The following is a 24,237-nucleotide window of genomic DNA, read 5'->3' as shown; positions in this document are numbered from 1 at the left end:
AGTACCTTAGGTTCTGAGGCTGTCACTGAATTTTTCTAATATTCAAATTACTAGCTCCCTTCACATTTACCTGGGCCTTTTTTAAAGAATGTTAACCACCTTTGATTTGACTCTGGATTCCTCTTAATTTCTATTTCACTTTCCTAGTTCTTTCTGCATCCTAGAGTTCCCTAAACCACAAAATGGTATTCTTAAAATTTGTTTCACATTAAGTAAATTGTTCTCTCATCTGCCAAACCCATTTAAAATAGACTAAATTGCCTCAGAAACCAGACTGCACCTGTGTACGAGAGACCAGACTTTGCTGAAGGGCTCCTGGATTTTATTTTTGCTGGCAGTATCAGGCTAGCCAGGGTGGTAAGTGGCCAACGGTTGAGATCTTAGGTGATCTAATCCTTGGTAGATGCTAGGGATAATCAACAGATTCTGCACAGAAACTAGCGCTTGCCTGAGAGAGGCTCTGCCAGCCATCAGGTGCTTTACCTAGTAGCTCTGAACTCACAGACCACAGCTTCTGGGCGAGGAACAGTCCTAGTCACTCTACACGTGGTTAGAAGGCTTGTGTGATCAAAGAGTCCAGGTAACCTACATGCTGTATGGAAACACTTCCCAAACATTGCATAACCTGAAATATAGAGTGAATGATTTTCCAGTAAATACTGACTTCATCAGCACTTTTAAAAAATCAAGTAATGGTATATCTTATAAAATGGGAAAACTAACAAATGAAACATGAGTTGTTATAAAACCAGGATTTAGCAATGTTGAATTTCAATAATGGGCATACAGGGTACTTTAGATGTGATAGAATAGGATCAGGAGAATCTGATACAGAATGGAAAAAACTTCTCAGAAACACTGGGCCCTAAGTTGTCTTAGGGTGAACCACGTGAATTTAATGTAGAAAAATGACAATTTCATTTGGTTCAAACATAGATTTGAAACCTTTGTCTTGTCCTTATAAAGTTCAGTTCACAGTATTCTAGTTAAAATTGCACCGTCAGTATATTCCAAAAACCAAAAATGAAAATAAATTTGAGTTGAGGTATTCTTTTATAGTCTTAGTACTTTAGGGAATAAACTCTTCCTAGGTATAAAATCTCAACACTACCCTATGGCCCCTACTAGGAACTAGTTTTCATGCCCTATAGTACTTATGAGAACCTTTAAGTTTTCCATTTATCAAAATGGCTGTAATTGTCTCTAGAATTAACACTGAAAGAGCAATTTTTAGTGATTCTAACTTGTCTTCAAGCTACAGTCGTGTCCAAGCAGTGTTCCTACCCCCACTTTTTTTTAACCTTTGACCACTCAAGATGTGACAGCATTTCTGCTTAGTAACTGGCATATTATTACATGGTACAAGCTATCTTAGTGATTTGTCATAGTTTTTCTCTCCTTCTGCACTAATTCAGATTATTTCTCCTAATCAACAACTTACCAAGAACAAAGTTAAAAGATCTGAACTTAGGTAGTGAATTAAGGTGGATGAAGACACAACAATACTATCAGGAGTGATGGAATATTGTGCGAGTGCAGTGACTAGGGTCTTAAAGAAACCTTATGGTGATCTGGTATATTACATGGCTTGCTTAGCAGTCACCCTCTTTATAACAACCGCAGTTCTACCTCCTCTTCTTCCACTTTCTTTCCTGTTCAGTGGCTTGAAATCCTCAGTAACTCACGTTCTGATTCACCAGTACTTCTGTAACTCTTTCCTGTGTTTTACCTTTTATCTTCCAATGTGCTTTTTTCCCCTGTTGGTACAATAACACACAATTCCAAAGTGCCATCGAATGCACTATGCCACTGAGCGCCACAGCCAGTGATTTTAAGTGTACTAAATTATCTTCTGGTTGAAAATAACATAAGCCAAAGAAATAAATGCCTCTTAACTAAAGGCAAAGGTCAAAGCAACTTTTGAATGCGTAGTCGGAAAATGTTTTCAGGCCTGCCTATCAGAGCGGATTGAGAACATTTGCACTAAGCAGAGCCGTGATGTTATGTGAGCAGTGAGAAGGTGCACAACAGCCACGTATTTTAATTAAAATAGAGTTTATTAGCTTTTCTTTTAATATAAACATGAGGAAGAAAAACCACACAAGTTGGAGCATTCTTTTCAAAATAAAACTGCAATCGATACTTGAATCTCCAAGCTCCATAAACAATATTTTTTGAGGTGGTAGACTGTAATATTTTATATCCATTATTTATCATTTATGTCTCTGTCCTTTAAAAATGATGGAACCTGTGGCACTCAATATAATGTGAAGCCTTGCTATAAAGAGAGGAAATATTTCTGGCCCAGAAATGCTTTGTTTACAGGCAAAGTTCCTAGGATTATGTTTGAGAAGGTAGGAGAAAGATTTTACATAGTTGAGAACACTTTTTTTTTTTTTTTAAATGTTTCAAGTTTAGGTGACATCATTACCAATTTCCTAAGAGACTGATTACTGGACCTTCCTGTCTTTTAGTGGGCTTCCTGGTGGCTAAGTGGTACCCTGTGTTTTAAAAGCCTGAGGTAAGGGTTCCTAAGATTTATCTTTCCTCAAGTAACAACTTCAAGTGACACACCTACAGCCAGGTTAACACGCAGAACAGAAAAGCTGTTTCATGTCGCTTACTTTCCTGTCACCACTACTAGGGTCCCGTTCCTTTCAGTTTATTACTGAGAACTAATGCTATTGTTCGTAATTCCTTTACCAAACCTAGAAAAAAGAAACTTCCATGCTCAAGCAGATCAACAGCCCAGTCAGGCAAAGGACTATTTTAAAAAGAGGAGGCCAGGTCTATAAAGATCCAAGATATCCTCCTGAAGTCTTTGTGCAATTTGAAGCTGTGATACTTGTAGAAATATAAATGCTACAAACTTAAAAAAACATCACCTAAGAGTTTACTTGAATTTCTTCTAAACTCATTTAGTTTTGTAAATTTTAAACATTAAGCTCTTAATTTTAATCTTTTGTTTCAGACTATTGTTTGCCATCTTCAAGAGGGACTGAAACAAAAAATTCAAATTAAAAGCTTAACATCCAAGATTTACAAAACTAAATGAGTTTAGAAGAAATTCAAGTAGACTTTCAAGTGATATTTTGCGTCTGTAGCATTTATACTTCTCCGGCAGTGTCCTGGAGTGTCCAAGCACACTGTATTAAACCTTAAAATTGCACCAAGACTTTTGGGACACTTTCTATTTCACTATCTGCTTATTCCTGGACTAACAGGTTGGCTGGAATTACGAAAATATCCTTTAATACAAGTATTTAACAAAGAGGAAAATCATCAGAAAATGAGAAGCACCATTGGAGTTAACAAGAAACGCAGCGCGGACCCAAGAGAAGTAGGTAACAGCATGCTTTCTCTGCTTATGATCCCAAACATGCTAACATGCTAGTAAGTAGTGCTTGCAAAAGACTGAATGACAGGTGTTATTCAGCAGGTTTTTGGTTTACACTGATTGCCAAAAATGACTAGCAGCTTCAATGAAATAGGGAGGAAGAATCCTTCAAAACCTAACAATGCTACAACAGGCTGTTCCTAAGTGGCTTTATGAGTTGTTAGGAGTCCCATGTTTGAATGGTAATACTGCATTGATTCTAAAGGAATATGCAGCAATATGGGTGAGAAAAATAGGAAAAAGTAAAAGTTATATAGTGTCTTTAAAGTCTAAAAATTTAAACTATTAAAAAAAACCTCACATAGTTGACAGTTATCGGCCCACACAGTAAGCAAATATCTGTGGGTGGGTTGGGAGCTTTTAGCTTTGGAGTGGTTTTTGTAACTCTGTTTACATTAAAAAGGACAGAAGAGTGTGCTGCCTTGACAAGGTCCAGTTTTTTCCTATGACCATAACCTTTGCTGTCTGCAAGTCTCTTGAATTTAGTGTCTTTCTTCTAGGTGAAAATACTAACTTTGCTGGTTTCTGAGCAGGAGAGGTGGTATTTCTCCAGTCCTTGTTACGAGGGGTTCATGATGTTACAACCCCTCACCTCTCTCTGTTTATGAGAGGATGGCATTGGAGCGCTGAATACCAATGAAATTATCAGCGCTGAAAGACCTTCTCACAGCAACTCTGCTGTATTCATCTTCACACAGTCTGGAGATGGCCTAAAAAAGTCAATCAGATAGAACATAAGTATAATTGGGGGGAAAAAGTTCCAACCGTAAAGAAAGCAGCATTGATAAGCCACACATCTGCATTCATTTAGGTTGACAGTTGCTGCTACTTTGGATAGCTCATATCTACACTGCTGATTCCCGAAGATAATATTCTCCAAGGGCTATGATGAGATTGCTGGGGCAGGGAGGAACATATTTAAAAACTGGGTTCCCAAAATAGGCCCCATCTAACAGCAATATGATGTTAACTACATACTAGATCCTTAAGCATAATGAACACACCTGAGCAAAATCAGTGTTTACCCAGCTATTCAACCTCTATTCAGTCTTCATTATTTACTTCGCACTAAGAGCATTTTAATGAGGCAGGTGTGTGCTGAAGGCAAGAAAGGCCTAGTGATGAAGCACTACAAGGTGCTATTTCACATGCATGTAAACTATCGTAGAAAAATGTCTTATTTCTAAAGTACCAAGGTACTGGAAAAAGTGTCAACTTTATATGTATTCATTTCAGTTGTAAATTTTGCTGTATACCCACCAGAAATCACAAATTACTTCAAATTACTCTTCAAATCACTACTACAAATTACTTCATCCCATGTATGTTACCACTTCCATTAAAAACCCACCTACTTTCTACATCCAGTTTCTGAACCCACATTATAATTTCCAAGTATAGGTCTCACAGGTTAGCCCCTGATGCTTCTGGTCTAATAAACTCATGGGGCTGAACTGTGATACACACAAACACACACTACAAGCTCAGGCAGTTAAGAGTGGTAAGTAATTATCAGTGTACATATGATTAGGGATACAATTATAAGAAATTATTCCTGTATGGTTAAATGTAAGTGTGGAGATTCAAATGGAAAACCATTAAAAACAATTAAATCTGATTTAAAATATTCTGAATTATGGTTACATAAGAGATATCTGTAATTTTTTTAAAAAAAATAATGTGAGATCTCTGTCTAACCCATAAAAGACACAGGGAATAAGATGCCAATGGGTTAATAAGCTCTTCAAACTGTTAGTCACTGCGTAGTGTAAGTCAGCCACAGATGCTGGCTTTGGTGGCTGACAAAACCCAGTTAGTGAATCCCCAGTCTTACCTCTAGGCTCTGTGCTCTTTCTTTGCTAAGAGGAGCAATTAGAAAACTCAGGTTTTTGTCATCTGCTAAGAAGCAAAGGTCAAAGTAGTATTTGGCATAAACACTGGCGGGAACATGAATATTAAACTGAAGGAGCTCCAGAAAGTGCCTGTGCATCTCATTCCTGGGGGAGGAGAAGACAAACCAACACAGGACAATTTTAGTCAGCTGGGCTACCTTCAGAAGCCCATTCTGTGCCACAACAGCTCTAAACACAGTTTGGAAACAAACAATGGCTCCCCAGCTGGATTAACACACTAATGTTCAAACAAGGTACAGCTCTTTGTGGTTCTTCCTGCGTCCTGGCATTTGGAGTTTGGGACAAGGTGGGGCGGTTACGGCCCTCTTATGCACCCATGCTGCTGACTCGGGAGCTCATTCTTCAGAGTTCCATTAGTGCAGCTGGCATTCATGCTCCACGCTCACTCACAAGGCCCCGCTATAGTCATCAGATGAAAGGAATGATGTATGCTGTTTATTAGCTCTGGAGAACTTGCAGACATTTTCACCGATAACAGGAAGGGGCTTATTGAAGTAGAGACACACCAAGAAAAGGAGTAGGCACATCACCGCGGCACAAATGGGGTCATGGAGAGCCACTGCTATTATCTCTGAGGGGAGAAGACTCTTGAGGCAACAAGGATTCATCTCAGATAAATAAATAAATAAGCTACACTCGATGTGAAAGGGAATCCCCTCCCCCCGCTCCAGTGCAGGGGACTGTGGCAAAGGGCAGAATGCAAGTTTCTGTTCCTCTTAACCCCAGTAGGACCAGAAGGTGTTCCTGGGACAGGATGGGATACACTTTTTAAGATATGGGAGGCAGTAGGATTAAGGGGAGACGTCTTGGCTAGACTAAATGCACCTGAGCAATGATCCCGATGGAGCAGTTCCCCCTGTGCTCTGTCCGCCGGCCCTGACTAGGACAGAAGGCGCACAGGCACGCAGGGGGCGAATTCAATGAAGTGGGAAAGTAGGGTCCTGGGGGCAGATCTTTCCTGTGGGACCATACACAGTCATTTGCTTGTCTAATGTTTAAGTAAATAAAATCAGAGTAAGTCTTACCACTTTCACAGCAATCATTTTAAAGAGTTAATTATATACAAATGATAAATACCCAGACAAATGAAAGTGACTTATTTTTCAAAATATTTGCTTCCTGGTTTTAAACTGTTAATCTTTTATCCATTGGTAAGTCATCAAATGTTTGATGTTCTCCTGCGTGGAGAGCAGAGTGTGAGCAGAAATGAGGTTTCTCATTTGTTGAACGTTAAACCTAACTGAACCTACCTCCAAAATTAATTTCCTGTTCATATGGCCATAAGTCTATAGAAATATAAATCAGAAAATGTTTTGATAATCAGCTAATCAGGACTTAATTTACTACAGGAATAAATGCACTTCACTATCCCTTTTATATTCTCTTCCACTAATATATTTTAATTGTGTGGAAATACAGTACTTCATAGGATTAACATGTCTATTAACAGAGCTTTACTTACTGAAGAAAAAAGCATTAGGACTACAGAATATGCTTCTGCGTTGTTTTTTTTTTTTTTTTTTTTAAATGACTAGATGACTGAAGAGCATGCCATTTATAGGGGCAGCAAATTTTCTGAACAGCAGCTGCTCAATATATTCAAACAAGATACATGGATGTTAGAAAACTTTTAAGGAAAAGCTGATAGATGCCAATTTTTCAATGTAGACTCAAAATGAGACCATTACAAATAGCTGCCAACAGCAGGGGGATGAGACAAATGTGACTTGAACACTTGGCTGTAATGCTTTCCAGTTTCCAAAGATCATAAGCAAAAGCAACCTATTACGAACATAGCTCCTGGTGATTCTGTTGTACACAGAAAAGCGCTGTTTACAATTAGCTTCTTCCTGTAGCTAGACACTGCCATCAGTGCTATTGGGCTCACATCTATGAACATCCACACACCTTCCCCTGCATGTTCTCTGATGCTGTAACTGGACCCAGAGCCCCCGTCAGCTTAGTTGCAGGTTCTGAGAAAATTTCAGCTGCCATCATGGCAGACCTGGTGTTTATGATTACACATTTTCCTTCCTTCAAGGAACCAGTTTAAAGATGGATGATAGTGGTGCTCAATGTCACCTTAGTTTCTACAAATTCTAAAAGTACTTCTACTTATCTCGAATTATCTGCCGTAACACTAAGGTGGCTACCAGCAATATCACCATGACACTTTTTATCATCAAAGTGGACATTTTCACCAAAAGCCACTTTGACAGCTACCAACAATCACTGGTCCCTTCTCTTAGTCACAAGCTTCTTTGCTTCAGTTGTAAATATGCACTTTGGTAAATCTGAATTAAGAGTCAGGGGCAAAGGTAACAAAAACAAACTCTTGCCACTGCCTGCCATGACCTCTGCTGTTCACTATAATAAAGAGGTACCCCTTTACGTTTTCCTAAATGCCACCCACAAGGACATTTTTGCTGTCAAGTGAACACTTCTAGAGTCTGCTGCAAATACCTCTCTGGTTCCTGCTGCCTCCCACCCTCGGGGCCCTTCCCTGCAGCCAGACAGCAAGCCTGATGTTTCATGCCCATGGGAGCATGCCATCTGTGAGGAACCCCCCAAGTTAACTCGAGGCCCCACCAAGTACCGCTGTGGTTGCTGAGTGCCCCGGGTGAGGCCCCACTGACACTTCCCGGGCTACCTGAGACAAAGGAGTTTCCTAACTCAGAAGACCTACTTCTAAACAGGGGGAACACTCCTGACAGTGGAGGAGACAGAACACAGAGATCTAAAACCTTTCTATTTGGTCATCTGTACATCATGGTTTCTGTAACAACAGAACCTTAGAGACAACCTCAGATTACAAAAGAAGAAAAGACCTGCAAAAACAAACATACAATGTGTGACTCAAGTTGAAGTTATAACCTCAGTAGTCTGGAGGTGCTAAGACCTCAGCAGTGACCACTTAACTTCCAAGGCCAGACATGTGTCTCTTAAAAACAGACTGGACCTGGTAGACAGCTTTAAGAAAGACGTGAAGTTATTTACTGCACCATGCTGTTCTGGTAGTGAGCTTGTAAAATGGTAAAAACCACCAGAAAAGTAATTTCAATTTATCAAGCAGAATATTACAACAGTAACACACCAAGATTTAACTAATGAATGATGGGAAATACAAATGGTTATACTACAGCTAGACAGAAAGAAGTCTAATTTTATATTTATACCTAATTCAGCTCTCTGCGCAATGTAACCTTTCTTAAAATGTAACATTTCTTAAGCTGTAAACTTTATGGGAGCAAATAAGGTATTGGAAAATGGTTAGACAGTTCACCGTAACCTTACAAACTCACATGTCCTCAACTGTAATGTCCTTTAGGATCTGGCAGTAGTCCACATTCCAAACAGCCTGATCGTCCCAAACCTTGGAGGCAAGAAGAATGGCTCCCAAAACAATTCTTTTCCAGTTAGTGGGGCAAATGTCGATCTCAGCATAAGTTAAAAGCCTTTCTAAGTAAACCTGCAAAAGTAGAGGACTGACCTTTGGTTTTAGTTCAGTTTAAGGGCTGTGATAGAATTGTTAGGAATGATAGGTTTCATCTGTTTTTAACATGTCTTTTATTCTTTGGTTCTACAGAGACTTCTGCTCGGCCAGCCAAGGCCAAAGGCCAGGTCACAGTTGTAAGGCAAATATTTCTGTCAGTCTGGTATTTCTACTCTGCCCATGTGAATTTCCAACCCAATTTTGGTCGCAGGAATGAAAGGACATCTCAGCATTCTAAAGACAGGCATTGTGTTATTACCTTTCCACTTGTAAAAGGCAGCACGTATAGCCCAGCATCGATTCAAATGTTCAGTAAATGTTTGAGTGCCTACCGTGTGCAATGTACCTACCATACTGGTGGTGGGTACGTGGCAATTTTACATAAAGCTTGAGTATGTAAAACTCTGGTAAGACTGAGCAGTTCTTTATCTTCTCTTCAGAGGGTGAATTTGAAGATAATAACTGGTGGTCAAGAGAGCCTCCCAGTGGCTGCTGCGTGGCAGAGCAGGACAGGCAGCACAAAGCAGCTGTGCTTTACACTTGGTCAGCCTTCTTAGGGAAGATTCGTGCACAGAAAGAGCTTTTTGTTCACATCTCCGTTATTTCATAACTCATTTGTCTTACATATTCTGCAACTTAGTCAATTTGTTTGGTTCTAAGGTGGTTAAGAGCTGCCGGTGTCTGAATCCCTGGGGCTCCTCTAAATCTGCCAGGTAGTCTGTGGGATGACTTCATGGCTTCTTTTATATGTGTCAAATGGCTATTCTATAACGAACCAGACCAAGTTAACAGCTGAGTAAAGATTAAAGACATAAGTTGTGATGGTGCTACCTCTGCAGAAGAAAATATATGCCATTTGACAAAAAGAAAAATGTCCCGTTATCAGACTGACAGCTCCGATCTGCCAAAACTCTCCAAACTCAACTGTGTTTCAAACACGGTTACTGAGATTATATACCCTTAGTGAACTTCTGCCCCCCACTCCCCAGAGAACTCCGCGTGCGCCTGTACTCTCTAAGAACGAGTCTCCCACAGGGTCCGCCCCTCTACTGTATTATGGCACTGATAGAGGCAGTTCAACCTTAGGGGCAGTCCCTCAGCTTCCTCTCAGCTTCACTAAAGGCAAACCTGGTCTCATTTACACCACTTGCCCTCCTGTCTCAGTGGAAGGGACATCTCTTTCTTTTCCCTGAAGCTAACTCTTCTATGAATGAAGTCAGTCCCACCTCTCATTTCTGCACAACACTGTTCCCACAATTTATCTCTTCTTGAACAACCCCCCTTCTCTGTCAGAGATTTTCTCCAATGTTCTCTTACATGTTCTCAGCCCATCTGTCACCACCCCTTAGAACACTTCCTTCAGGAAATGTTCCAACACTGGCTCCTCATGACCCATCCTCTCCTTAGCCCATTTAGTCTGCCCCTGGCCGCCACTGCCCCGCTGAAATTACTGAGGCGTGGTCACTGCTGCCTTCATGACAAACAGCCAGCACTCTTCATCGCAGCGCCCCACTCCCCAGGCCTGCCCTCAGAGCTGAGAGAGACTGCCACACGCCTGGCTGCTGGGACCAAAGACCTCCGCTTGAGTTATCGCACTGCCGTCTGCTGGGAATTCTTATCTCCACTTTCACTGGTCACCTGCCGGCTCTGCTCTTCTGTCCGTCACTTCTGGCTTCTATCACTGCCACTGCCTCCTAACTTCTCTGCTTCCACTGACCGCCAACCACCGTCTGTTCTCCCCAGAGCAGCCAGGAGAGCCTCTCAGATTAAGTGCGCTTCACGGGCCTGCTCAACATCTGCCAGGGCTCTCCCATCAAACAGGTCACTTCTGTGGCCTGCTAGTTACGAGGCCCCGTGTGAGAGGCCATCGTCCTTCTGTGACCTCATCGCCTGTGCCTTCCCGCATTCCCTACGCTGATCACAGGGGCACCTTGCTGATCCCTCAGCACAGAACCCGTTCCTGTCTGTGCCTTGTGCTCTGCCCACTGCCTGCGCTACCAGGCCCCTCATCTTCCTCAGTCCAGCCAGGTCCTGGTTCAGATCTCACCTCTGTAAGGAGGCTCTTCCTGGTCTTTCTAGCGTGCATGCGTTAAGTCGCTCAGTCGTGTCTGACTCTGTGACCCCATGGACCCGTCTGGCTCCTCTGTCCATGGGGAATTCTCCAGGCAAGAATACTGCAGTGGGTTGCCACTCCCTTCTCCAGGGGATCTTCCCAAACCAGGGATGGAACCCAAGTCTCCTGCACTGCAGGCAGACTGCTTCCTGTCTGAGCCACCAGGGAAGCCCCTCTAATCTCTCCATCCCTTTACCTTGCTTTCTCTTTCTAGCTTTCACTACTACTTCAAGCAGTCACCTTTTTAAAATACTCATTTTAAAAAGTCTTACACTCTGTGGTACACCCGATACTTACACACACTGTAAATGAGCCATACTCCATAAAAACTAGAGAAAAACAAAACCCTTATGTCTGCTATGCTCACCTCAGAAAGGCAAGAACTCTCCTCTGTGCCCAGCACTTAGAACCGTGACACAGGCAGGCATCTGGTGCCTGTCTATGCCCTAAGGAGCTCCTTGGCAGCACTCGGCACGTGCGCCGTGCTCTCCTTCCTCAAGCTCTCCTGGCAGCTCTTCTGAGTCTCTGCTGGGTTTCCTCCCACTCCAGCCACTCCTCTGGGGACGTGTCCTCTAAGTGCTGATGGTCCCCACAGATCTATCTTCTCCTCAACTTGTATTTAACGTACTTTCTCTGCATTTGAACAGCTACACGTAATTCCCTGCCTCTTGCTCAGCTTTAGGCTCCAATCCCATACAGTCAAATGACTGCTAGACACTGTCGCTCTGCTGTCTCACAGGTCCATCGGGCTTAACTTGTCTACAAAGAAAGGCCCCTCTTCCAACCCACACACTCTCTCCTGCCTGCATTTCCCAGCTCTGCACGTGCCAGCGCCACTCCTGCCTCTCTCAAGCACATGCTAACTAAGCACCGTAGCTGGCTTGCAGCTCCAAGAAAAGGCCTGCGTCTGACCCGGGGCCCACTGAGGGGAGCCTCCTCTCCCACACTCTGCCTGCAGAGGCGCGGGCAGCGGTGGACGCAGGCCCTCCCTTCAGACCATGCAGCTGACTTTTTCCTATAGATCTGCTACAGGGAGGAGCTGGGCAATCCCCACTAGCTCTCAGCTGAGCATGATGTGTTACTGAAATGATAAAATCTTACCAGAGGAACTCGGTACGGATGACAGAAAGGTCCTCACATAGCTGGAGCTTGGCAGGCTAACCTGAGTAAGCCTTTCCGAGCACTGCTGACACCCCAGGCCTGGGCACCTTCACACGCAGGACCAGAGGACAGTAGAGATGGTTAACACTGCCGTCCAAGGCCAGGCAGGTGAAGGCAGTCGGTCTCAATCAAGACACACATCACAACTGCCTAGGCAACACAGCCTGAGACTCAGAAACACACTGAATCTGCACCTGCCGTGGGCCAGGAAGTGCAGTGACCGCCTCCATCCCACCACCCAGCGCACTTTGCCGGTGTGCACCTGTGTGCACTGTGTGCCCATGCGTCCTGAGGTGTGGAAGGAGAAACCAGACGTCTCTCCTGCTGCCTTTAACATCAACTGCTTTGTGATGAGAAAAGCAATGGCAACATTTTAAATCATGATGATTACTAAAGCTCAAATCTGTATGTTTTAATTCTTTTTGATACATTTCTCTTTAATAAAGTTCTGATGATCATTTCAGGAACCTACTTTCATTTGAAAAACAGGCCCATATCTTCTGTACAAGAAAAAATTTTCTAGAGATGCTTCTATTAAGAGAAAAATATATTACCAAAGTCACTATTGCACATTCAGCAGTCAGCCGGGCGGCACTGAAAAGAGTATGAACAAATCTGTAAATGAATTTGTGTTCAGGATCATGCTTAAAGTACTCCTCCAGAACCCTTTCTCGCTGAAAGAAGAAAAAACACAATGTTAAGTATCCACTGAAGAAAAATACTTAAAAGTACCCTCAAGATAGCAATCTTCACACGTGGGCCCACGTGCTACTTAAAATAATTTTGACTAGGTGACATATCTTGTAGTCTTTTAAATATAAACAATTGGATCCTAAAGTACCATAGTGATTCAATACTCACTACCATTCATTAAAGAAAAATGCAAGCACAACCTCAGAAAATGTATTTTCACCTTCTTCCCCAAAGAATTCTAACCAAATGCAAACTATTTTTAGGCTCAAAGTCCTGCTGATCACTGAACGTCATCATACTTTTCTGCAGTCAACCATGGAAACACCTTTCCACTGTCCTGTAACCAGAGGCTCTAAGAGTGTGCTCTTACACAGCGGTCACCAGTCATGTGTGTCTACTGAGCACCTGAAGAAGTGAGTTTTTAAACCCTGTCATTTTAATTAGTTTAAAATTTAAACAGTTTTTAAATTTTCTCCTTAGAGGCCTTACATATGTGTTAGGAAATGTTTATATTGTGTGATGCTATGGAAAATCATCCTTTAAAAAGCTACATTTTCTGTTACTTGGGTATGTTTACTTACCTGCTCATTCGTCATACAAAGCGTAACTTGGTTCTTATCAGTCACACCCCTGACACAATATGCTTTTGGTAAAATTACTTGACATAATATGGGGTGGGGGAAGAAGACTTAAATGAAGACAATCTTGGCTTTGAGCCGGAGGCAATAATTTTCTTCTAGTAATTAATATCAAAGCAATTCAGCATGAAATAAACACAACTGTAATAAGAGAAAAATACACCTTCAATAAAAGTGACACTTACTGTGAGTGGATGTGATCTCTCATCAAAAATGTCCAAAGATCTGTTGGCATCACTATAAAATAAGAATGTGTATTTTAAAAATTAATTCAGGAGTTACTAGCTTAGTAACATATCTGCTAAAAGTAGAGAGAGGAGTAGAGGAAGCTTAACCTTAATAAAGCAAACAGTTTTACATATTCTCCTGGATTCTGCCCTTAGAAAGGTTTTCTGACCTATTTTATACTCAGCACACCAAGTTGCATGAAATCTCTTCTACAACCAGCCAGAGCTGCCTTTACCCACACAGACCCCTTCTAACAGGCAATGTTCGTAGACCAATACATTTCCACTTCACTAACCTCACAATGGAATATACAAGAACATTTTATAAAGTGGTAGTAGTGGGCAATAAAGTCTTCTAACTTCAATGAATGTAAATATGAGATTCATGATTTTTTCTTGTCTCCACCCCCTTTTGTTCTTCATATTATATTCTTATTGTTTATTTCTTCTGGTCTCTTTCAAATAGTTTGAGTTAAAAATTTTAATTGTCTTTTAAGAGAGACCAGGCTTTTTCTTTTAAATTCCACCACACTTTTCTGCACTGTGCCCATTTAAACAGCAGTTCTGCAAATGTGGTCTATAAGCCTCTGGGAATCTCCCCTGGCCCCTCTTCAGAAATCCTGTAAGTCCAAGAGGTCAAAAGTTTTTTTATAAGAATACCAAGACATCACCTGCCTCTACACTGTTTGACACTTAACTATGATTGTATAAAAGCAAAAGTGGGTAAAATTGCTCATTTCTGAGTGTGAATCAAGGCAGTGGTATGAAACTAAATTAGAAGTCATTCACTTATTCCTGGCCAAATGAATGTAAAAAATCTGCTTCACTTAAGAACATCCATGATGAAAGAGTAAAAATTAAGTGTTCTTAAACCTTTACTCTTCTTCTTCATATTCTGAGTAAGTGGAAAGTATGCATTAAGCATTTGTATGTACTGAAATATGGCTGTGCTAAGGAAGAGCACTTGTAACTTACTGGTAACCAAGTCACTTTTTCCCCACTAGAACATCACATTTAAACCACTTTTTTCATGAAACACCAATTGACAGTCATTTTTTCAAAAATGAACAAAGTGAGCCTGTCACTTCAAAGAAAACTCTAAACTATTTGTTGCCAATGATAAAATTCAAACCATTAAGCTAAAAATATTAGGATTTTTGGAAAATTTGTACCTTTCAGTGTGAGCTTTATTTATGGTGAGCTTGATTTACAAATACTTAAAGATTTTTCCGATAAGACTGGTAGTGATACTAACAAGAGTGAGTTTTTGACACTGTCTGAAGACATGTGAACCAATACTTTGCAAATGACAATGTATAATATTATAAAATCATGTACAGATAAAAAGATCCACTCAGTATACATGACAGATCAATGGGCATTAATTTAACATAGTATCTATCTCAAGTTCACTGATAATGACTTGGAGCTCCATCTTAACTAATTTAATAAACTGGCACATGTGGATTTTGGGGACAGTATCAAAGAATATGTCCAATTATCTCAAGGCTTTAAAAATTCACCTTTTCCCAACTATATGTCTGCATGTAGCTGGATCTTCATATTGCTTCTTCAAAGCAAATGACTGAAGACAATGTTGACATGAGAATCAACTGTCTCCTATTAATGAGATACTATTCTCTCCACTATTTTGTTGTGGAAAATGGTTATTTTTCATTTAAAAAATGACTTATGTTAAACACTGGGGTCCCCAGTCAGATGGTGATCTCATCCCTCAGGAGACAGTTTTCCTGTCCTAATGTGGAGAGAAGCAGATCACCTTACTTGCACCTACAGAGCAGAGGCCGGGGTGCTGCTAAATACTCTGTGACACACAGGGTGGCACCCCCACACCAAAGCCTCATCCAGCTCAAAACTTCAGCAGTGCTAAGGAAAGCCTGTTTTAACATACAGTGGATTTACTTTTTTAAATTTTAAATTTCAGTTTCTAATACAGTAAATATCCATATAAACCACATAAAACTTAAAGAATTAAGAGTCCCAAAATAAAAATAAATGATTCACTTTAATACTGTAATGAAAGCACTCTAACAGTAAAAGCTTACTCTAATACTGTCTATTGTTATTAACACTAAACTTGATACTGTGTAAATTAATTAGCTGGAATAACAAGACAGGTTTTAAAAGAGTTCACCTGTTCTTTAGGTGGTAATATATTGCTGAGATCACACTGTGGAGGAAAAAAAAATATTGTAATAATTGGTTTTTATCACATTAGGCCTGAAGACATTTTAAAGGGTTGGCAGAGAGGTAAGACCAACCAGATGCCCAGTGGGCCCCACACCCCCTAATTCAAAGCAGTACCCATAGGTGGTATCCCCCATGTTTTAGGTTCTTTGGCTTTTAGCAAAATTAGGAGACCCAAAATATAGATGTGCTCTTAGAAGACATGTTTGGGTTGATTATTGTAATATATAAATTATTATATATTTCCCCGGTCATTTGTCCTTCTCTGCACAGAATCTCTCATCCCATACAAGTTACATCATCTATCCACATGGTTAAATTTAAGCCATACAGATTTTGTGTGTGTGGCTTTTTGTTAGGCACTGCATTTCAGTTGATTCAGTTCGGTATTCCCCCTAACACATCTATTTTCCATTATTTCTCTAAAAGTAAGTAATACAAGTGCTCCATATCAAATAAAATGGATTTAAAATCACTTTCACACATAATTATTAGGAAATTTAATAGCAACATTTTACAGTCACAAAACTGAGGATAGGCCTAGTTACCCTGAAATGAGCACTGCTGTGAGGCGGCACAAGGCAGCACAGGGCACTGCTGACGACAGGCATCTCCACACTATTTTACATAAAGTCTAACCAGCCAACAGGTGCCAGACCTCAGGTAGTTCTTACATGACTGCAGCCCTAAGCTACTCACAGATGCTGTGTATTAGGCCATTAAGGAGTTCCCTGGTTAAGGTATTTGCTTCCCTTTGTTCTCAGTATCTAAAATGAAACTCAATAGAGAGAAGGCAAATCTGAACTTTGTAACTGGTCTATAGAATCTTAGCATTTGCAGAAAGGCCTGTAACACTGTTAGCATCAAAGATGGATACTTCTATACTGCTTCAAAGTTTCTTCAAATTGATTTTAAAGTCACAGAATTAAAAGTTACATGATAAAAAGGGCAACTGAACCTAATATGATACTTAACCCATTTTACAAATAAGAGAATCAAGGCTTAAAATTGACTTACTCAAGGTTCTACCAATTATCAGAAGTAGTTCTCTTTCTCCTACCCTCAAAGCAGAGAGTGGTTCCCAAGGTCAGCTGCACACTGGATTACCCGGGACGCTTTAAACACTGCCTGGCTTCTGCTTCAAAATGTTCTGATTTAACTGCATTAGGTACAACCTGGGCAACAGGACTGTATTTAAAGCTCCCCAGGTGACTGCAACGTGCAGCCAAGTCTAGGAATGAATGAGATCAGAATCTCTCAGGATGCTTTTGTCTATGAAATCACGCCTCACACATCATTCCTCAGCTTGTCAAAAGGGGTGTGTGTGTGAGAGAAAGAGACACAGGGACAGAGAGGCAGACAGACCCACAGACTGTGTCTTGAGGGCAGGGAGGAAAGGTGGAATTCATGTATGTGTTCAGAGACATACATCTTGAAAAAGTTGCATAAGTGATTCTAATAAGGCTCACCTACCCCAAATGAAAACTAATCCTATCGTATTTTTCAAAATCATTCCTAAAAGCCAATTTGCCCTATTAATTTCTCAGTAAACCTTTATTTCATCAATAATGAATGTGAATGGTCATTTTTAAAACTTAATGAGAAAAAAATTTACTGTATTTCCAAACACTAAGACTAGGTTGAGAATAAAAAGCATGAAACCTACTTGTCTGAGCAAGGTTAATCTTTAAAACTACTTCTGAATTATATACTGGAACATCAGGCTCTTTTGAATTCAAAAGAAGCTGTGAGTCTAGCCACAGTGAGAGTAGTTTTTAACCCACAGATTTAGAGTCTTGGCTGAATAAAAACATTCAGTGATTACGAGAGAAGTGCCAAAACTCAGGACTTTAAAGAGCAATGGGGCTCAGTTTTTGTTGAAATACGATTTGACCGAAACTAATATTATAAGAAAGTTACATTACTATGATTGTGAACTGGTTGTTTTTAATTAAAGTTAGAAGTTACTGATCATTTGAATAGCTAAAAAATAAAAAGCCTTGCACATTAAAAATTAAATTAAATTTATAAGCTAATTATATTTTTAAGACAGAAAAGTAAAATTAATGATAAGGATACTAATATTTTCAAGTAGCATTTCCCAAACTGTTCTGGAAAGTCAACATTCATATGCTAAGAAGACATTAGTTAATGTTCCATGGACAACCCCAAGGGAGGTAGGAAGGTCTGCATCCTGTTTGGTTTTTAATTCTCTCTCTTAAATAAACGAACATTCCCATGATTAGGGTGTTTTGAACTGTGCATCTCCAATTGTGGACTATGAGGGGCTTCCAGAAGTTGAGGAATAGTTTTCGTCATCGTAACACTGTTCGTGTCTTCTTAAGTATAAGCCTGGCCACAGCCTTGTTTCTGAAATTTCATCTCTTTTTTTGTTCTCTGCTTTGATTGATACAGCGTGTTAGAGATACACATATATAAACAAAAATTTTAAAAAAAACAAAAACAAAATTAAATGTGTCTATTAAGTTAAAATCTCAGTTGAACAAATTTCATCTATGGAGAAATTAAGCTTGAGAGTATGCCCTTTAAAACGGTTTTGATATATTTTCCCCCTCTTTGGGGGAGAGGAAGGAGAAGTAAAATTTCCTACAGAAATATTGCAGGAAAAAAATGCACGGTGGGATAAATCTGACCAAGTCCAGTTAAATTTAACTGCAGATTCACTTCGGTGCCAGTAGGGGACAAGCTGTTCCTTCTTCTAATGGTAGCTTCCAAACTAGTATACATAGTTGTAGGACTCTCCCAACTCATAAAGAAATAATTTTTTTCTAGAAACACACAATAAACAGGTACCTCTGTTTCTCATTATGTTCAACATTGTCTTAATAACAATAGAAATGAATCAAATGAGGTTTACATTTTTCCTGGGATTTCTCACTTGCTGACTTTCCCCTCTATCATATACTCTATGATTAACATGGAAACTGAAGACTCATATTGAGAGGTCCTTGAAACCAACATAGAGTGGACACCAGTTTCTTAACCTGATCACTGAAAAGGACAAACCAAACGAATGAAATTATGTATGGCGAGGATGCTTTCAGCATGAAGGGGGTCTGCCACTCAGCCTTGGCAACCTAGTTGTATTCACCATTTTATTGTGGTTCTAAGATTAGGCTGGCTGACTGTCCTGTCATCTAGAAATATGGTTGGGCATGAGCTATACTTTTTAGTAAGCTGCCCTGGAGATACCTGAAGGGGAAGGGAGGTAGAAGAAAATGTCACAGTAAGTTAAACCTATAAAAGTGTGTTTTTTCCTTGGTTAAAATGTCAAACGATAAAGCATTAAGATTTTCCTTATACTCCATGAACTGCTGAGTGTTGCATCACGTGCAGCTCCATGGGAAACCTCTGTACTCTAACTTCCACAGGCAAGATCTGAGAAATGTGGTATAAACTGCTGCTCTTGAAAAAGGACCCACATATGAACCTGGCAAGCACCTATTATAAATTGCCTCATGGCAAAGAGACACATTTTGATATTGCAAATTTTCTCCTCCACAGAATGAAGACACAGATTGTGTCTCTTTGTTGTTGGTGGTGGTGGTGGTTTTTTTCCCTAAGAAAGTGAAGTCACTCAGTCGTGTCCAACTCTTTGCAACCCCATGGACTGTAGCCTACCAGGATTCTCCATCTATGGGATTTTCCAGGCAAGAATACTGGAGTGGGTTGCCACTGCCTGTTCTCCAGGGGATCTTCCCAACCCAGGGATTGAACCCGGGTCTCCCACATTGTAGGCAGATGCTTTAATGTCTGAACCAGTTGGGAAGTCCTCTTTTTTTTTTCCTATATGACTGTCAAATTATTCAAGTGTTATTTGTTGAAAATGCTTTCCTTCTCCCATTAAATTGCTTTTGGCAACTTTGTAAATGGTCAAATGACTGTGTAAGTGTTCGTCTAAAGTTGGGCTCTCTATTCTATTCCATTGATTTATTTGTCTATCCCTGCACCAGCTACCCACTCCAGTATTCTTGCCTGGAAAATCCCATGGACAGAGGAGCCTGGTGGGCTACAGTTCATGAGGTCAAAGAGAGCTGGACACGACTGAGCAACTAACACTTCCACTTTCATACCAGCCCCACTGTGTGCTTATTATTGTAGCTTTGTAGCAAGTCTTAAAGTCAGGTATCCTAAGTCCTTTTTGTTCATTTTTAAGATTTCTTTGGATGTTCTAAGTCCTTTGCATAGCCATATAAATTTTAGAATCAGTTTGTCAACTTCTACAAAAAAACCTCACAGGATTGTGTTTGAGATTACGTTGAATCAATAGATCAAATTGGAAGAATTAACATCTTAATATTATTGAGTCTTCCAACCTATAAGTGGCTAGCCATTCCCTCTCCAGGGGATCTTGCCGACCCAGGAATGGAACCTGAGTCTCCTTCATTGCAGGCAGATTCTTTACCATCTGAGCCACCAGGACTCCCAAGAACAGTACACCTTCCATTTATTTAGGTCATCTGTCAGCAAAATTGTGTAGTTTTCATTATAAAAATCATACCCTAAATTTTAAAATTTATTCCTAAGTATTTTCTGATCTGAGCTATTATAAATAATTTGTTAAAATTTCAAATTTTAGTTGTTTCTTGTATACATAAATGCAGTTTATTTTTCTGGGTATTGACTTTATATTCTGTGATCTTGCTAAATTCACTTTATTTGTTCTTTTGTTGTCATGTATATTCTTTACAGTATTCTATATAAATAGCCATCTGTGGTGAGAGAGTTTTACATCATCCTTTCTGATCTTTAGACATCTTTTTTAAATTTTCCTTCTCTTATTACACCAACTAGGATCTCCAATAAAATACTGAATTAGAAATGGTGGGTATGGACACTTCTGCCACCTTCTGATCTTGGGGAAAGAGTCTATATTTCATTATTAAGTATAATGTTTGATGTAAGAGTCTGTGTGTGTGTGTGAATGCCCGTCACATTGAGGACCTCAGGCTTTGCTTTGCCCTTGCTGAGCCACAGATACATTCTGTTTAGTTCTCTTAGCATCAGAGGGGCTTCTGGGGGTTTGCCTCTTGTGGGTATTGTTCATGGGTCAGTCAGAGTTTGGGGAAGAAATTATAGACACAATTTGACTCTCCCCTCTGTGGTTTTCTCTTTTCCTGGATATATCCCTTCAATTTCCAGCTTCTGTAGTAGCCCCAAACTTTGTCCTTTAATTCCTTAAGCAAAGAAGACCACAGATTTTTATCCAAATTCTGCCTAGGAAAACCTCCCAAACAGGAAACTCTTCCAATGACATTTCTTTCAGATGTCCATTCTCTTCCAAATCTGTTTCAAGTAACACTCCAGTGCTTTCAGAGAGTCATGTTTTTTAAAAATGTTTAAAAATTTTATGTTTCATTTACAGTTATTACAAAATGTTGGCTTTATTTTCTGTATGGTACAATACATCTTTGATAGTTCTTTTTTAATATATTTTTCCAGGGTCTATAGTTGTTTTCCCTGAAAAATTTGGTCCAATATAAACAACTTCAACATTATTAGACATGGAACCTAATGTTGAAATAACGTGATCAGAATACTCTTATAGAGAATGTGGAATTTAAACAAAGATTTGAAAAAAGAGAAGGATTTAGCCAAATTGACAGTTTTCTGGTAAAGTCTCCAGGCAGACTAAGAAGCGATAAGCAAGCTAGGAGACGCCTGATATGTTGGAGGGCTAGCAAGAAGAGCAGGGTTTTGAGGAGAGTGGTGTGATCAGACATGCATTTCAAAAATAAAACCTCTGCTATTTTGAGAACGGATTATATGGATGCAAATATAGAAACAGTTAGCTAGAGAATTAGCTGTTACAAGAATTCACAGGAGAAATAATGGCTTCTCGAAACAGAGTAGACACGGTGAGACCAGTGAAGTGCTATATGTGATGTGAAGGAAGAACCAATAGATTTTTCAGTTGATTAGATATTCCGTGTGAAAGAAAGTGTTCAGAATGACTTCAGATTTTTCTAGCAAGTAAGCATGATTTCTGTATAACACAGAAGGATGGAATTGCCATCAACTGAGAAAGCTATGAGTAAATCAGTTTGATACCATTCAGGTATGACATAAATCAAATCCCTTATGATTATACAGTGGAAGTGAGAAATAGATTAAAGGGATCAGATTCGATACACTGTGCCTGAAGAACTATGGATGGAGGTTTCTGACATTGTATAGGAGACAGGGATCAAGACCATCCCCAAGAAAAAGAAATGCAAAAAGGCAAGATGGTTGTCTGAGGAGGCCTTACAAATAGCTGTGAAAGAAGAGAAGCGAAAAGCAAAGGAGAAAAGGAAAGATATACCCATTTGAATGCAGAGTTCTAAAGAATAGCAAGAAGAGATAAGAAAGTCTTCCTCAGTGATCAGTGCAAAGAAATAGAGGAAAACAATAGAATGGAAATGACTAGAGATCTCTTGAAGAAATTAGAGATACCAAGGGAACATTTCATGCAAAGATGGGCACCATAAAGGATAGAAATTGTATGGAACTAACAGAAGCAGAAGATATTAAGAAGAGGTGGCAAGAATACACAGAAGAACTATACAAAAGAGATCTTAATGACCCAGATAATCAGGTGGTGTGATCACTCACCTAGAGCCAGACATCCTGGAATGCTAAGTCAAGTGAGCCTTAGGAAGCATCACTATGAACAAAGCTAGTGGAGGTGATGGAACTCCAGTTGAGCTATTTCAAATCCTGAAAGATGACGCTGTGAAAGTGCTGCACTCCATATGCCAGCAAATTTGGAAAACTCAGCAGTGGCCACAGGACTGAAGAAGGTCAGCTTTCATTCCAATCCCAAAGATAGGCAATGCCAAAGAATGTTCAAACTACCACACAATTCCACTCACCTCACAGGCTACCAAAATAATGCTCAAAATTCTCCAAGCCAGGCTTCAACAGTCCATGAACCTTGAACTTCCAGATGTTCAAGCTGGATTTAGAAAAGGCAGTGGAACCAGAGATCAAATGGCCAACATTCGTTGGATCACTGAAAAAGCAAGAGAATTCCAGAAAAGCATCTACTTTGACTTTATTAACTATGCCAAAGCCTTTGACTGTGTGGATCACAACAAACTGTGGAAAATTCTAAAAGAGACGGGAATACCAGACCACCTGACCTGCCTCCTGAGAAATCTGTATACAGGTCAAGAAGCAACAGTTAGAATTGGACACGGAACAAGAGACAGGTTGCAAATCGGGAAAGGAGTACATCAAGGCTGTATTTTGTCACCCTGCTTATTTAACTTATATGCAGAGTACATCTTGTAAAATGCCGGGTTGGATGAAGCACAAGCTGGAATTAAGATTGCCGGGAGAAATATCAATAACCTCAGATATGCAGATGACACTACTCTTATGGCAGAAAGCAAAGAACTAAAGAGCCTAAGATGAAAGTGAAAGAGGAGAGTGAAAAAGTTGGCTTAAAATTCAACCTTCAGAAAGCTAAGATCATGGCATCTGGTTCCATCACTTCATGGGAAATAAGATGGGGAAACAATGGAAACAGTGACAGACTTTATTTTCTTGGGTTCCAAAATCACTGCAGATGGTGGCTGTAGCCATGAAATTAAAAGATGCTTGCTCCTTGGAAGAAAAGTTATGACCAAACTGCACAGCATATTAAAAAACAGAGACATTACTTTGCCAACAGAAGTCCATCTAGTCCAAGCTATGGTTTTTCCAGTAGTCATGTACGGATGTGAGAGTTGGTCTATAAAGAAAGTTGAGCGCTCAAGAATTGATGCTTTTGAGCCATGGTGTTGGAGAAGACTCTTGAGAGTCCCTTGGATTGCAAGGAGATCCAACCAGTCCATCTGAAAGGAAGTCAATCCTGAATATTCATTGGAAGGACTGATGCTGAAGCTGAAACTCCAATATGTGGCCACCTGATGCGAAGAACTGACTCATTGGAAAAGACCCTGATGCTGAGAAAGATTGAAAGCAGGAGAAGGGGACAACAGAGGATGAGATGGTTGGATGGCATCACCAGCTCATGGATATGAGTTTGCGTAAACTCCTGGAGTTGGTGATGGACAGGGAGGCCTGGTGTGCTGCAGTCCATAGGGTCACAAAGAGTCAGACACGACTGAGTGACTAAGTCCTAACTAAGTTAGACAAAGTCCTAACTAAGAGAGATATTTAAATAACTAACATGATCGTCTAACTAAACTAATGAGGTAAGTGCTTTTGATATTATATTTCTTTGGAGACCAGAGGAGAAAAAAGTCTCATTTCATTTTGTGATGAGGAAGTAGGTAGTAACAGATCAGTATGTTGAAGAATACATAGGATGTGAAAGAATAGAGAGTAATAAATTACTAATGGAAGAATAATCCTGCCCAGGAATACAGATATGCAAACCTTCAT

The 24,237-nt window shown here is 40.0% G+C and overlaps 1 protein-coding gene and 1 pseudogene across 1 annotated transcript; one reads left to right on the top strand and one right to left on the bottom strand.

The window, feature by feature from the left end:
* The window catches only part of LOC136146315 (frizzled-5-like), an 18,248-nt pseudogene extending 8,943 nt beyond the window's left edge, over window positions 1-9,305 (top strand).
* On the bottom strand, window positions 2,039-24,237 carry LOC136146437 (cyclin-Y-like protein 1). The gene is made up of 7 exons (XM_065905312.1): window positions 24,232-24,237; window positions 18,956-19,056; window positions 13,594-13,645; window positions 12,632-12,751; window positions 8,613-8,779; window positions 5,232-5,394; window positions 2,039-4,107 (listed from the first exon to the last, which is right to left on the bottom strand). Exons 1-7 carry the CDS (start codon window positions 24,235-24,237, stop codon window positions 4,000-4,002), a joined length of 717 nt encoding a protein of 238 aa, XP_065761384.1. The 3' UTR covers window positions 2,039-3,999.

Source organism: Muntiacus reevesi, chromosome 14 (genome assembly GCF_963930625.1).
Source record: "Muntiacus reevesi chromosome 14, mMunRee1.1, whole genome shotgun sequence".
Taxonomy (NCBI): Eukaryota; Metazoa; Chordata; class Mammalia; order Artiodactyla; family Cervidae; genus Muntiacus; species Muntiacus reevesi.
The sequence above is the reverse complement of the archived record's forward strand: the minus strand, read 5'-3'. Positions and strand labels throughout refer to the sequence as shown.